This window comes from Poecilia reticulata, linkage group LG5, assembly GCF_000633615.1.
Source record: "Poecilia reticulata strain Guanapo linkage group LG5, Guppy_female_1.0+MT, whole genome shotgun sequence".
NCBI lineage: Eukaryota > Metazoa > Chordata > Actinopteri > Cyprinodontiformes > Poeciliidae > Poecilia > Poecilia reticulata.
Window position 1 is genome coordinate 25,344,682 of NC_024335.1, and position 15,688 is coordinate 25,360,369.

Sequence of the window (15,688 nt, forward strand, 5' to 3'; positions counted from 1 at the left end):
GGAGCTTTTGTACATATTAACATGTTACAAACACAAACTTCAACGTGCCACCACCATGTGACACCCAGCTGTTCAGAACGATGTGCAGGGTTAGTTTTCCTCTGCATAATGTTTGGCTTATAGGTAAAAAAGTTCACTTTTGTTCTCGTTTAGCACTTTTGCATATTTTTGCTTTGTTTCCTAAAACGTTACACAGCTTAAGGCCAGATTTGTGGCCTGTCAACTATTGAATAACTGTGGTAGGAGTTGGAGTTATCCTCCATTTTCAGATGAAAGGTTGAACAGTTCTCCGGAAGATGGATATCGGTAAAGCATTTTGTTTTACTGGATTTTGTTTAAGGGTGTCAAGGTAAAGAGGGCTGAATACAAATGGATGCCAGTGAAATTTTGAAAACGATGTATATTTCTCATTTTACTTTATAATGTTATGCATCTGGATTTTGAGTCTTTGTCCATTTTAAAGGTACCAGCCAAAGTTTTCTCTGCAATAAATCCAAATAGCTTTAGATGTTTTCCCTAAATGGTCAAGTTTTAAGGCTGTTTTGCTATTTCATTTGTAAATCATTGTTTACTTTTCCAGATCATGAGCAAGGGTTAACTTGTTTTCTTTACAGTGTCAGCAAAACATATTTGAGCTGAGCGACAATGAAACGCGTGGAAGTGGTTTCTAGAGAGGACCCGGTGTAGGCTGGGTTTTATTTGCTGAGTTCTTCCAGCATTAACAGGAAGCCACGCTGTTATAAAAACCACATGTCCTGGTTGATGAGTTTCTAAGGACCAACAATATATCCTGCAAAAGTGCTGGATCACTTGCTACTTCCACCAAACACAATCACCGAACAGGCAGACTATCGCATAACTATCTGAGGAGAGAAAAGAGGCATACGATATTTATTCCTTTTATAATCAGCAAATATGCACTGAAAGCCACCAGACGAAGAAATTCAACAAGGAATATTAAACGGAATCAATTAAAGATGATCATCATCTTCACTATTTGTTTCAGATTTCTCCTGCAGCTCAATGCAGCGTGAATGTTTCTGTATCTATGTTTAAATCTGACAAAAATCTCTTTCTACCATAGTCTTGTTAACTAATGTCGTCTGACCGGCCTAATTCTTGTGACGTCAAATCAAAGTTACCAACCCTTTCGCCTTTAAAACACCTTTTGTATTTGGAGGTATCACTTTACCACTGTGTGGTATCTTTAAATCCCTTAGAGAAAAGGAGCTGCGGTTTATAACCAGTGGTGGAGAAAGTACTCAAAAAATTTACTTAAGTAAAAGTACAAATACACAGACAAAAATTTACTCAAGTAAAAGTAAAAGTACCACATTAACATTTTACTTAAGGAAAAGTAAAAAAGTACTGGCTTTTAAAAATACTTAAGTATTAAAAGTAAAAGTACTTGCTGAATGCATTACCTGATCAGTAATATCATTAGGTGTACTGATCGTATTTCATTTTAATACATTAGAAATGTGCCATTTTAATGAACAAGCCAGCAGCAATTAGCAAACACCTGGTGGAACAGTTCACCCACTGAGCTCATATCAGCCACTTCTCATTGCAACGCTCGTAAAAATGTTGTTAAAGGGTTAATAGAGGAGAGGTGATGACTTCCTTTCAGAAAGAAGAGTTTTTAAAGAAACAGCGGCCCAATTTCAAGGATTTAAATTAGGAAGTAAAATTTATTTTAAGTCATATTTGACGTAAACAGGATTTTTATAACAACTGAAGGTGACACAGTTACTTGATTGTGCTATAAAATGGCACTATGTGCCTGGAAAACACATAATACTGCTCCTGTAAAGGACTCCAACTCTGGTTAAACGAGAAAACCTTCGTACCCAATTTTAACAAATAATTCACTCCCACATTTGTTTCTTACAACTTCAGTGGATGAAAAACATTCACAAGTTTTAATTGACTAATAAAGTGACACACTTGTTTTATTTAGAGAACAGTCAGCGTTGCGTTTCCTGTATTTGTCATTTTCATGGTAGCAAACTGGTAATTAAAGAAAAATGCACAAAAAAAGACGTTTTTCTTGGAATGGTGACGCACACACACACAAAAAACGGTATCATTTTATATTTGATTTCCAGTTTTCTCATTTATCTAAAGTTTGAGATAGTAGATAATGACCATACGGTCCTGCATGAATACAAGAATTAATCTCTTTTGGTTATCTGCAGAACATTTCTGCTCATCCAAACATTACTTCTGTATGAGTCACACAAAGATGCATCACAGAACTTCCTGAATGTTTTCTGATTTATTACTTTCTCTGGGTCTCTACCAGTCACAGGCTCACGAGAGAACATCTGGACTGAATCACGTCCAAACCGAAAAGCAAACTCAGTCTTCACAGAGATAACACAACGGCTCTGGTCATCAGTTACCGGTCACGTAAATATACACACACGACGTGCGCTGGCTTTTCTTACATAAAAGATCAGGGGTTTTAAGAAACTTTCCTTCTTGCCTCCTGCCCAACATCAAGCACACCGAGAGGCTGTTTAGGTTTCAAGTCCAGTTTATCTCATTCCCAGATATTAAGAAACAGATTTTAACAGCAAATGGTCTCATGAAAGAATAAACAAAATCCTGACTACATTTTATTGTAAACATGTACAAGGCGTATTTTCAAGTGAACACATTTTTTAAGATTAGATGTTTGTGCACAAATGCAACAAAACAAATAAGACACTTTTTATATATATAAATAAGTGCATAAAAAGATTAGGACTGCATAGCAAAATATACTCCCATTCTAAATTGTTAAAAGAAAACATTAAGCTTATATTACTGTGAGAAATAATGAAAAACAAAATGTACCAGGTATATAAAACAAGAGTGAGAATCCAGGAGGTGCTGTGTAGTTTGGCACCCTGACAGTTTTCACACCGAGCAGCAACAAAATCAGCAGAAGGAAGTCGGAGTCAGGTTAGAAGTCCACATCATCTCCGCTATAATCAAATTCAAAATGCACAGTACGCATTTTAAAAGCACTGCTGGATATGACACATCAGCAGGTAACCATTTACAACGTATTTTTCGGACTAAGCCGCTACTTTTTTCCTAAACTTTGAACCTGCGGCTTGTAGCCCGGTGCGACTTTTCTGTGGATTTTTCTTCAGCCACCAGGGGGCGTTTTAGCAGGAAGTGAATCATTGGAAGTCAAAATTGGAAATCAAAGAAAGAGCTCGTCTTCATTTAGAACAAGCACATGCTAGCAGCAGGCACGACGGAGAAATTTCTTCAAACTCATATGATGCAGCGTTTAAGTTTAAGGTAAACAATCTTTCAGTACAGGAGGGAAATGGAGCCGCTGCACGTAAACTCGGCGTTAACAAAACTATGGTTCGGAGTTGGAGACTGAATATCTAATAATCCAGCAGATTTATTAGATATTTCCATGGAAATATGGAAGACCGAGAGCGGCGGATAACAGCTGATTATATATGTACCAGTTTATATGTTCCAATTTGTAGGTGCTCTATAGTCCGGAAAATACGGTAAATCTGATTATACAGAACAAAAACACTTCCAGAAAATTAGCTCCCTCTTGGAAATATAAGACCTGAATATCTGGCTCAACACTTCAGGCCCTGTTCAAAATATTCCTCATTGCCAAGTAAAAACAGCTTTAATTCAGTCACCTTTCTTTAAATCCATACTTGTTTCCATTAGTGCTGCATCATAAACAGTCACATCAGGGTGATGTAACACTTTTAGGAATGACATCAACACAGTGTTGGCTAAAGGCGTCCCTCCTGGTGTGTCAACAATGAATGACCTGAAATATTCCCATTAAAAACAAGAACAAGTTTATTAACTGGTTTCTTGTGTAATGTCCTTTTATACTGAAATTGAGATGAAGTACTTTATAAATTCTAAGTGCTCATTTATAACCAGTAAGTAACCTATTATGAAACATAAAATAGTTTAATTTCTTTTCTAAAACAGAAAAGTAAATTTAAAACCACTTTTTTTACGACAAAAAACGTTTTTTGTAGCCAGGCCTCTGAATCCCGCACATTGTGCAATTAAACCTCAAAACACATTGAAAACAGGCTGATTATGTGGAAAAAAGTGAGACTTGCACATCCATAGCATGGCTAACAAAGTGTGCGATGTCTGATGACAGTTACTGACAGGCATGCTGATGAATTAAAGTGCTCAAAGTAACGATACTGGATTACAACACCAACCTGAATACTGCATCATTTCAGGCACAAGCAGTCTTCTGCCCCAATCACTGCAGTGACAGAGCTTTTAAAACTTTGCCTAGGGTGTCAGTTTGTTGGGTCTCCAACTCACCGGTTCGCCTGACTTTCTACTCCTCAATGGATGCATCAAAAACATCTAAACCTATATATGAATTCAGTGAACAAATATTTGAGCTGGAGACTTTGCCATCGCTACTTTTGTCATAAACAGAAATTACCTTTAAAGCAGGGGTGCTCAAGTCCGGTCCTCGAGAGCTACCATCCTGCAACTTTTAGAAATATCCTTACTCCAACAGACCGGGATCAGCTCTAAACAGGCCTGGTAACGAGCCTTTCATTTGATCCAGGTGTGTTGGAGCAGGGAAGCATCTAAAAGTTGCAGGACGGTAGCTCTTGAGGACTGTTGAGCACCCCTGCTTTAAAGTAACAACTCCACTAAATTTGTACCTTCAAATAAACTGTAATGGCAGCAGCAACACTAAATAAATGTCCTAAAAATGTTCCCATTTCAAGAGATTTAAATATGTTAACCCAATACATGTTCAAAAATAAAGGTTCAATAACAAATGCTGAGAAAAATCATTTAATTGGAGCATAAGCACTTCTTATGCTCCAATTAAAGAGACAAATTTTGCCAATTTTGTATTGATCAGCTGATCTGTTTCTTTTTATCAATCACTCAATCAATCCTCTTTATTTAGACAATTATAAACAGACAAAAGAACAATAAAAAGTGATTCCCACAAACTGGAGAAGGACCTCACTGAGCTTTGAACAGGATTGGTCAAAGTCTGAATGATGCAGTTTGCAGTCTGTTAATCTACACATACATCTGTGCATAATGTTTCAAAGCACAGCAGCGCAGGTTGGTACATTGGCATTCACAAACATCTGACTGGCACTACTCCATCGTGGCACCCTAAGCAGCATCCTCATGCCATCATTACAAGCGACCTGAAATTTATTCATAATGCTTATCCTGTATCGCCACCACAGGTGGGCAGTGTACATTGGAGTACAGTGTGCTTTAAAAAGTGCAATTTTGACAGATTAGCACATGGAGAACTTCCGAGGAAGAATATTAGCTTGTACATATCGAGTACAACGCTGCCTGTAAATGTCTCCGTCATCAGACAGGTCAGCCGAGATGTAATGTCCCAAATATCTGACCTCATCAGTGACCTGGAGGATGCTGCCAGACAGGGTGAAGTCAGGAAAAGATAATTTAGTGTCTTCTTTGCTCTCATTTAGTCACTAAATGCCTCAAAACCAAGATCTCTCACTATTTTTTATGGTCCAACCAATAGCTCTTTGGCCCCTGTATAACAGCCCTAACAAATTAAGAAATGAGCTATTATGTTACACAAAGGCTTTAAGAAATTCCAGTTTTCAGAGAAAATCCCAAACAAATTTATACACAAGTGTTTCTTTGTCCTTGCTCAGTTAGTTTATGTTATGATGTAAATTATATGCTGTGTTTATCTAAAAAAGTCCTTTTTTATTTAGATGTAAGGATTTGTATTTTCTCCCACTCGTTGATCACGATAGAATCAGTACCATCACTTGTTAAAAAAAAATAAAGACATTCAGTAGTCTCTAACTTACCCTCGTTGATAAACGACATGTAGGTTTATACAATATCCTTTTTAAAAAATATACATCTATAAAGAGCATAACTACTGCTATCAAATAAACTGCAGAAATATTTTATTTTCTTGGTTACAGTCTTGGTGTTAAAAAAAAAGTCTAAATCTGCAGGTTAGACGTCAGAGACCCAGATATCAGTATTGATCAGGAAAAGCCTGATCGGTGCAACTCTAATCCCTACATCAACCTGAACTTCCTGTGTGGAACTGCAGATACTGTTGAGATGTTTGACTTTATTCATATGAAAAATACTTTCATCTTTCAAATCTCCAAGCAACAAGATCACATAAATACTTTGTAAACTTTAGACAGCCTGACACAAACCAAAGCTCCCTCCCTGATGATGAGCTTTGGGCCAGGCCTCCCTCTAATCCTAGGTGACCTTGACCTTCACTCTGTGCCAGGCGTTGTTCAGCAGGCCTCTCAGGTTCCAGATGGGCGGGATTGTGTCCGGCTGCACGTTGTAGCCGTTATCCACCGCCTTGCAGATAATCTCCAGCTCGTCAGCGTCAGGAGGAAGAGGAGCCGTCAGCTCCCACAGCTTCCAGGCCCAGGATCGACCCGGAGGAGGCGAAGGCTCATCCGGTTGACCTTTGTCCCCGCTCCTCAGCTGAGCCACCTGCCACGTCTTCCCTCCATCCAGAGAGACGTCGACCCGCACCACCTCTCTGCCGCCGCCACTCCATGCGTAGCCCTTGACGGTCAGCGTTTCGTCGCTGTGGTCGATCTGGGCTCCGTCTGCTGGGACGGTGATGGCGGACTGGACGGGCAGCTCCTGGATGGCTGGAGAGGACGTGTGGTCGACCTTGCTCCAGTCCGTCCCCGGGGAGAAGACTTTGTAGTCGTGCTGCTGCCAGTGGCTGCTGCTCTCCTCTGCGCTGACCACAATCCGCCCCAGCCACTTCACGTTGCGCGCTCCCACAACGCCCGGAACCACGACCCGCACAGGGAAGCCGTGATCCGCAGGGATATCCTCGCCGTTCATTTCATACGCCAGCAGCACGTCGCCGTCCTCATTCATGGCCTTGTTGATGGGGATCGAGGTTCCATATGCTGACCCCGTCACATCTTTATCCAGTCCTTCAAAGTGAACGTGGCGGGCCCATTTGGCCACGTCTGGGCCAAACCCAGCAGCCAGTAGCACGTCTCTGAGCCGCGCTCCGCTCCATTTGGCGTTCCCAATAGCAGAAATGCCCCAGTTCAATCCTTTCACCTCCTTTACCTGGTTCATGTCACTGCGGCGGTTCCCGGCACACTGCAGCGTAGCCGTGACTGTGTGTTTGGGGAACCGGGTCTTCAAGTCCTTTAATGACAGAGTCAGCGCTCCTCTGGGCAGGCCCTCCACCTGGAGGCGATATGAAGCCGGGTCCACCTGAGGAACGGGCAGGTGGTTCCGCTTGAAGAACAACACATGGGGAGTGATGTAGCTCTCCGTCAGGATCTCAGGAGGAGGCTCGGCATTGAACGGCTTCTTGCTGTTGATCCGGAGCACCGGGTGGCGCTCGGGGTCCGAAGAGTAGGGGTCCGACTCTTTGGCTTCGCCCTGCTTCTTCAGGTCCTCTGCACTCAGCTCGCCAACCTTTGAATTAACAAAAAGGCTACATTAAAGTTGCAGTTCGTAACTTTAATAAAATACGATTTTTACATATTGGTTCAAACTGTCTCCACGTTGTGACAGATCATTCTCCTCCAGCTCCTCCCTGAGCTGCTACTGCCGTCTGAAGAAATGCACAGCTCCCGACCAAAAACAACCAATCAGAGCCAGGAGGAGGGTCTTAGTGCTGTCAATCAACCTGACATAGAAACAATTTACAGATGCAAAACAAAACATTTATCCGCCGTCATCAGTGGCCAAGCTAACTAGCCTGAGTATTCACAGCATGCTATGCTAGCTGCAGAGCAAAAGGAAGAGAAGGACGTGAGCATGAGCAGCAGCACATGGAGGGAGATTGATAGCGCTAAGACCCTCCTCCTCGCTCTGATTGGTTGTTTCTACATAGCACTGGGAGGAGCAGGCAAAGTCAAATTTATTTCAAGTTATTATACAACATTACTTGAAAATATACACTTTAATGGAGTCTGCAGTTTTCTGCGCTTTCATTTTTCATTCAAATATATATTTTTTACTACATAAACAGTTCTGAAGTCATTTCTGACAAATGTAAAATTAGTCATTGTTGGGTTTGGCTTACAGTACTGGGCAGATGTTTTCATACACTCAGCATGGCTGTGGGTGTCATTTTTGGCATGTTACTTAATGAATTGAATAATTTTGTCCTTTTTTAGGCACAATTAACTTTTTAAAGATGAGTAGGAACAAAAGTCTGAATTTTTTTTAAGGTTTTATTGGCCCTAGTGGCCTTTATTTGATAGCTAATTGACAGGAAAGTTGGTAATGAGAGAATGGGAAAGACATGCAGCAAAGGTTGCCAGGCTGGGAATCGAACCTGCGACAGCCGCATTGAGGACTAAGGCCTCCATACATGCGTTGCTTAACCCCTGCAGCACCACAAGTCTGAATTTATTATGAATTCCCTTTCATTCACAAACTTTCAGCAAATTGATCATATTAACTGACCTAAAACAAGCTTTGTCTGATTTAATGTCAGATAGTGAGAAAGAAGGTTGAGACTTTTCAGACAGGTTCTGTAAATATCTGGTCTAAAATGTATTTACTTAAACCTGAATATATAATTTTTTCTATATAGATTGACAAAATTATCCTTTTTAAAATTGACGATTCTGTTGCATAATCACTGCACCTGCATGGTTTTAAAGTAAAATCAAGTTTCAAATAATCCACAGCATTTTAAATTTTGATAAGAAAACCAACACCGATGTGTCTAACCTTGTATTTTGAGAGGATCTCCAACACATATTCCTGGTCATGAACAGCATACAGGGCCCAGAAAGGTTCCAGGGCACCACCTGCTGCTAGCAAGATTTTATTCCCACCAGGGTGCATCGGCACAAACTCGGTGACGTCATAGACGCCTCCCTTGTACGTGACCCACACGCCGTCTTCCAGAGAGCGGTGCTTTGTGACTTCATCGTGGCTGAAGACAGGAAGAGAGGAGCTCCTCTCTGTGGGGGGCAAGCCAGCGTCCGCTTGCTCAACCTGAACAGAGACAGAGTCGTTCTTTAAAAAACAAAAGCTCAGAAATGTCATCTTGGACTTGACGAGATGCTCATTTCAATACATAGTGATGCACACTGGTAATGTCCAACATTTAAATCTATACTGAAACATATTTCATGTTTAAACTTACTTGCAAGCTAAATTTACTTTTAACTTTACGTTAAGACCATTTTCAGTAAATGGTTCATAGTAAAACATATGGCTGAAAAAATTTATCACAAGGACATTAGTTTTGTTTTAATTATCTGAAATAGTCAAACTTATCCAGTTGCCCCTCGAGCTGTTGTACATTTTTTCTCCTTTCACTCCACACCGTCGTTTTATTTTTAAGCAGTTATGAGGCACAGTGGCAAAACCTTTAACTGCTGCTGTGACAATTACTCAACAGCTTGTTGCTAGGCAACCACAAGTTACTCAACAGCTTGTTGCTAGGTAACCAAAGAGTGAGTGAGTTAGTTGAAGCCACTCATTTTGCTTAGCTAACCATGAGAAGAGTTGGATTGAAGTTCAGTGAAATTAAAAAAAATTATTTGATGTATTATCTATTGATATTGATCACTTGTCTGTTCTTATAGATTGTTATTAATTTATTGCCCAGGCATAGTAAAACATAATCCTGTGTGTTAATTTGAGTCAATCACAACTATGGCCCATGTTGGGGATTTTTGTGTTATCGTTTTTTACCAAGTATCTGTGTTCCTGAGAACTGATCGTTCAATCCACCCTTGGGAGACATCGCTCTCAAGGGAAAGGGCTTGATGACCTGTGTGTAAATGGAGCTTGCCATCCGTCTTTGCCGTTTATCTTTTCACACTCTTGTTTTCCAAATTAAAAGGTCTGCTCTAGCAGAGAGAGGGCAGAACGCTCTGTGAACGGCTTGGAGGAGCAGTTTGCTGAGTCTTCTTTTGCAAAAGTTCGGCCATAAAATTCATATACGTCGTCTGTTGTTCTTTTATGTAGGTTTGGAAATTACCCATCAGCTCCAAATCTTGTCAGAAAAACACAGAAGGTGTAAAAATAAATGTAGAAGGAAAACATGTCAACTACAAACGCATGCCGGCATCCATGACTTCAGTCAGGGCAAAACTTTTAAATGTGTATTAAAACAACAGATCCAGACAGATGGTTGCTCTAAATTGTATTTAAATGCGAGTGTTGCTTATCCTGTGTGTCTGTTGCCTGGAAAGGGACAGGCAATGGACAGATGAAAGACAAATTAGAAATGATTAATGACCTCTAATGGCAGGAAAGCTTGGGGAAAAAAAAAAAAAAACTGAATGCAAAAACTGGTACCAACCACAAAACAAATTGTTTTGTTAAACTACAATGCATTCCTGACCTCTTGGTGGAGTAGACCGTAGGTCAGTACAGCCCCGGTACCAGTCAGCACCCCAGCAACAATACGTTTCCAGTTGGCACGGTGGTGTGATCTCTGATCCTCCGTGCTGCTGCTACAGAGACGAATTGCAGGAGATGCAAAACAAGGAGCCGCCTGAGGCCTAAGAAAAAACAACAAAAATACGATGCATCTCAATACGGATTGAACTAGCCTCTCCTATAACTTATACTTGATTTAAAAGGATTGATGTGTAAAGCCACATTTTACAAAGCTGAGATAAAATGTTATAAAACAGCTGACCATCAGGTTGCTGCTGCATACCTTTGAATGCCGATGGCGCTAAGTCGAGTCAGGCTCCGGCAGCGCCTGAGAAGCAGCATTGCATTGATGTCCTGGGAAAACATTCAGTTAATTAAGTTCAGGGAAAAAGATACACACTCACATAATATCCTTTGTTTTAGAGAATTATACATAATCTCTGCTCAGCTCAAAACAACCTCATTTAAAAGTTTCACACAAAATTAACTTCACTGGGGAGAAGAACTGTCCACAACACAGAGAAGCTTAAAGATGAATGAGTTTTCTCGTGATGCAATAGTCAACCAAGCAGGAGCAAAAAAAAAAAAAATTAAAGCATAGTGTTTGACTTTAAACCTTTACACTTGTGTGCACAACGTTCGGTTTTCAAATATGAGCGTCAACCAGCATTTAAATTCTGACTAAGGCTTTGCTCAGGAACACTTTATTCACCTTTTCAGCAAAAATGTGCTTTTATTAACAATCAAACTGAACCTTTAAACCTTTACCTCCTACTAAACTGACCAATCAGCTGTTACCTTAACCAGCTAGACGAGCCAATCAGCTGAGTGGGAGTGAGCAGCAGAGGAAGCGTTATGCCTTATGCACATCATTTACAGTAAACAAAACGAGATTACACAAACTAGCAACTCTAATATAATTTGTACTTTAATTTAAGTACAAATTATTATTCACTTAGGATAAAAAAAAAAAATCTGTGGCTGACAGGAGGAATAAACCCGTTTTTCTGCTTTTCTCTGGAACTGGAAGCACAAACTTTGTGAAAACCAGCAGCTGCAGGTTCATAACCTCTGCAGTTATGAACCTGCAGAGGTTATGAACCTGCAGAGGTTCATAACTGCTTTATGAACCTCGGCAGGTTCATAAAGCAGTTAAAAAAGGAGCTCAGCTTTATCAGTCAATCGTCTTATCACTGTCTGCAAGGCCTATTAAGATTAGACAGGGTTATCTTGAAGCAGTTTTCACTGAGATAACGCATCAGTCTACAACTTTATACCTGGAAAACCATATTCGTTTTACAACAAGCATGATAATGTGCAGCTACGTGCCATTACCCATATTGTGAACCTCAGAATGGCTACAAGGTGAAGGCTGAACACTGACTGATCCAGTTCATCTACATGCCTGTTAATGCCCTGTGAACATTCAGAACTATAATGATCCATCCATCCATCCATTAAAATTACTCAACAATAATAGGATTTTGTTGCAATCCTTTCGTTGAAGGATTGCAACGAAATCCTTCAGTTTCGTTACAACAACATGTGCAGATGATCTCTTAAGTGGTGCAGATTGTTTGGAAAGTCTTTAATGACATATCAACTTGTTTATTAAAAAAAAAAAATATTTGTTTAACAGCATGCACTCATAAGAAGGAAGATTATAGATTTACAAAGTCAGAAAAGTCTTTTTCAGCAATTTTTAAATACAGCTGGACAATAAATCAATAAATATATATTGCGATAAACACACTATGAATATCAATAGAAAATACATCTGACACAACTTTCCCTAATTTCACTGAACTCCAATCCAGAACTGCACAGCATTCTGGGGGATGTAGGCAGAGGGAAAACTTTAGCTGCTCAACCCCTCATGGTAAGCTAAGCTAGGTGGGTGGGTAGCATCCATCCATCCATCCACCCACCCTTTGGTTAACTAGCAACAAGCTGTTGAGTAACTTGTGGTTACCTACCAACAAGTTGTTGAGTAACTTGCACAGCAGCAGTTTCAGGTTTTGCCACTTTGTCTCATAAGTCTTTCAAAATAAGAAGAACGCTGGTAAGCGAAAGGTGAAACTGAGTACAACAGCTCGAGGGAAAATGGAGGCTAAAACAGGTAAGGTCATGCCAAAGTCAAATATTCAAAATAAAAAACTAATCAATTATCGATATCGACACCCTTATATTGTGCTGCTTTTCTCAGCCATATCGTCCTGCCCCATTTCTAAATATCTATGACACCACAGAGACTGGTTCTGACAAAAAAAGGTAGCTCTGTCACAACAAAGATGATCAACACTTTTGGGCTCTCATGGAAAAACCAAATGCTTTCAAGACAAGTCAAATATTGATGTATTTGACAAGAAAAATGAGACTTTCAAAGCAAAGAACACTACTTACTATGGTAGTGGTTACATAAAGCAACCTTAACCTCAACCTTGCTGGGAATTCAATTAACTCTTCAAATTCCGCAGAGAAGAGTGATCAAACATCCAGCCACAAGCTACTAAAAAAATGTGTTGTTCCTCTGTAACTTCCGACGAGACATTTAATGGGCTGAGTGGAGGAGATGCTTGCCTGATCCTGCTAGACAGCTTGTTCCGCTACTGACTCTTGTTGGTGTGATTTTTTTTTTTTAATGATTAAAGTTAGCAGTGGGGTTGAGGTCAGAACTGCAAGAAAGCAATGCCATCATCTTTACTACCCTGTTCTGGAGGTCTGAGATAAATCCTCCTCTGTGGGAGGTGTTGGGATGTAAAGGAGATTTCCGCTGGTTACAATCATATCTAGACATCTCTATGGGCTGAGAATGCCTCCAGTGATGAAAAGCCTCGGCTTTGTCCATGTCTAGTCACCCCACATCATCATACTGCCTCTACCAAAAGCTATTTGACATTGACGGAGAGGATGTCAGACATTATTCTCCCGTTTATGAATAAGAACCATTGTTAAAAATACAAATGTATTCATTTTTTCTGCCAAATAAATATATCAATAATTTTAATCTGCGGTGTTTCAATGGTTTTTTTTGTTAATTTGTGTATCTCGAGCAGAACATTATTGAATACATCACAGCAACACAATCATAGCAACAAGCCTCAGCTGTGAGTACACTGATAAATTTGAGCATTATTTTAAATACAAACCGCCAGAAAACCAAATAAATATCAATACAATTATGAATTGTCTGCAAGATGAATTTTTGCTCATCAAAAATGTAAACCAGGCGTTTCCGCTGATGTTTGGAGATGAAGTGTAAGCTTTCGGTCCCATCTTCACTGATGTAGCTAACTAAGCTAACGTTAAAACTAGCCACTTCATCCTTTGTGTTGACCTAACGGCAAACTCCAGTTTCCTCCACCCACAGCGGGACACTCACTGCTCAGTAGTCAGCCTGTCGTCTGCTTCTTCACAGACGTTTTTCCACGAAACTCCACCGAAGTGACCCCTGCTTCTCAGACTGAGCGTTTCATAAACTGAGCGGAGCACGAGGCGCGTTAAATACCGGTACAGCTGATCTCAGAACAGCCATGGCGCGCGGCGACGTAGCACAGACTACGACGCAGCGTCAGATCACCGGTACAACTGAACCCAGATCAGCTGTAACGCGGTGCCTTATAAAATACAAGTAGCATGAATGAGGTGGAGCGTTTTTGGCACAGCTGATCTCAGAGCGGTTCTCCTTAAGCAGACTCTTATGCTTTACATAAAACAAAACATTTTAATTCTGTTTTATTCCCAAGAACAAGTATGTTTGACTTTGTGATGATACAAAGTCAAACTGAGAAAGTATGGCACTTTTTTAGCGCTTATTATTTGTGTAGAGCGAACTTATTCTGGCTATATTTAAATAAAGTGACATTAATATAAAAGGTTAGAATAGATCATAAAATACATATTTGTTTATCCTATATTCAGCCATGGACCGACACATATGAGTAGATCCCTGGAAAGGAAAGGAATACTTTCTTCCTGAAGGACCTGAGACACAGGTTAAACATGTACCACAACATATCATTTAACCTCTTTACCTAGACAAGAGGTTTTCTAGATAAAACCTAAACCTCTATAGGATCTTAGACATTATTCTGCTGTTCAACTCACAAATGTAAATTTTTGTTACAGAGAAAGCACATTTTTCTAAGAAAAAGTAGATGAAAAACCTCTATGAACTTTTAACTGCAACCTGCAATCCAGGTGAAAAACTATGCATTTAATTGGGCTTGCACGCCACAAATTTGGTCTTTATGCAAATTGACAAGAAAGAAACCATACCTGACAGAAATCCAAATTGTGTTTTCAATTTTCCAAATCACCGGAGACACAGAAAAACTGAGTGAGAAAAGGTGCATCCAAAATGTAACCTTTTTGTTTACAATCATACAACTTGTGTGGAGTAAAACCTACAATGAACACACCATCCACATAGTGAATTGTGGAAACAGCATGCTGGGAGAAGGTTGTTTTTTCTTTTAACAAGGACAAGAAACCTGGTCAGGATTGACGGGAAGATTGATGGAGATAAATTCAGAGTTAGAAAACCTGTCAGAGGTTGCAAAAGACTTGAGACTGTGGTGGAAGTTCACCTTCCAGGTAATTCCAGGAACAAAGAAGCTACAGGACATTATCACTTGTCAGTCCTGAAGTAGAAAAACAACCTTAAGCATAAAGTTAGAGTTCTGTGAAGGTTCATACGGAGGCAGCAACTTAACTGCAGCCTTCAGTCTGACTGACAATAATCTGAGCATATTCCAATGCCAGAATGGCCCAGTCAAAGCACAGACCTACATCCAGTTGAGAATATATGGCAAGACTTGAACACTTTTGTTCACAGACACTATTTGCTGTCTGGCTGAGCTTCAGCTACTTTGCAAAAAAAAAAAAAAAAAAAACTGCCAACAATTCAGTCAAAGCTGATAGAAACTAACACCTGTTGCTATAGCAATGAAGAAGTTGTTTCAAACAACCGCAGGTCATATTCTTCAGATTTCTAAACTAAAAATGTGAAAACCACATATTATTTTCCTTTTGTCACATAAAATCACAGTAAAATATATTTAGGTTTGGAGTTGTACTGCGACTAAATGTGTAAAAGTATTTGTTCACAGAGAAAGCTGGGGTAAAAACTTTAACCTAACCACATGGAACAAGCTCCAGGTGAGATTAATGGATTTGTTACATTAATCTCAATTTACAGACAACGCCAAGACAGAAAAGAGTAGCAGTCAAAATCAGTTTGAAACAGTTATTTACTGTTGCAGTATATATAAAATAAAAAAATGTATCT

General features: G+C 39.8%; 1 protein-coding gene across 1 annotated transcript; it reads right to left on the reverse strand.

Moving 5' to 3' along the window:
• Positions 1-5,256: 5,256 nt before the first annotated feature.
• suox (sulfite oxidase) lies at positions 5,257-13,963 on the reverse strand. Its single transcript, XM_008410011.2, has 5 exons — positions 13,781-13,963; positions 10,682-10,752; positions 10,361-10,520; positions 8,731-9,000; positions 5,257-7,461 (listed from the first exon to the last, which is right to left on the reverse strand). The coding sequence occupies exons 2-5, from the start codon at positions 10,738-10,740 to the stop codon at positions 6,256-6,258; spliced, it is 1,695 nt and encodes a 564-aa protein (XP_008408233.1). The 5' UTR covers positions 10,741-10,752; positions 13,781-13,963; the 3' UTR covers positions 5,257-6,255.
• Between the last annotated feature and the right edge of the window lie 1,725 nt (positions 13,964-15,688).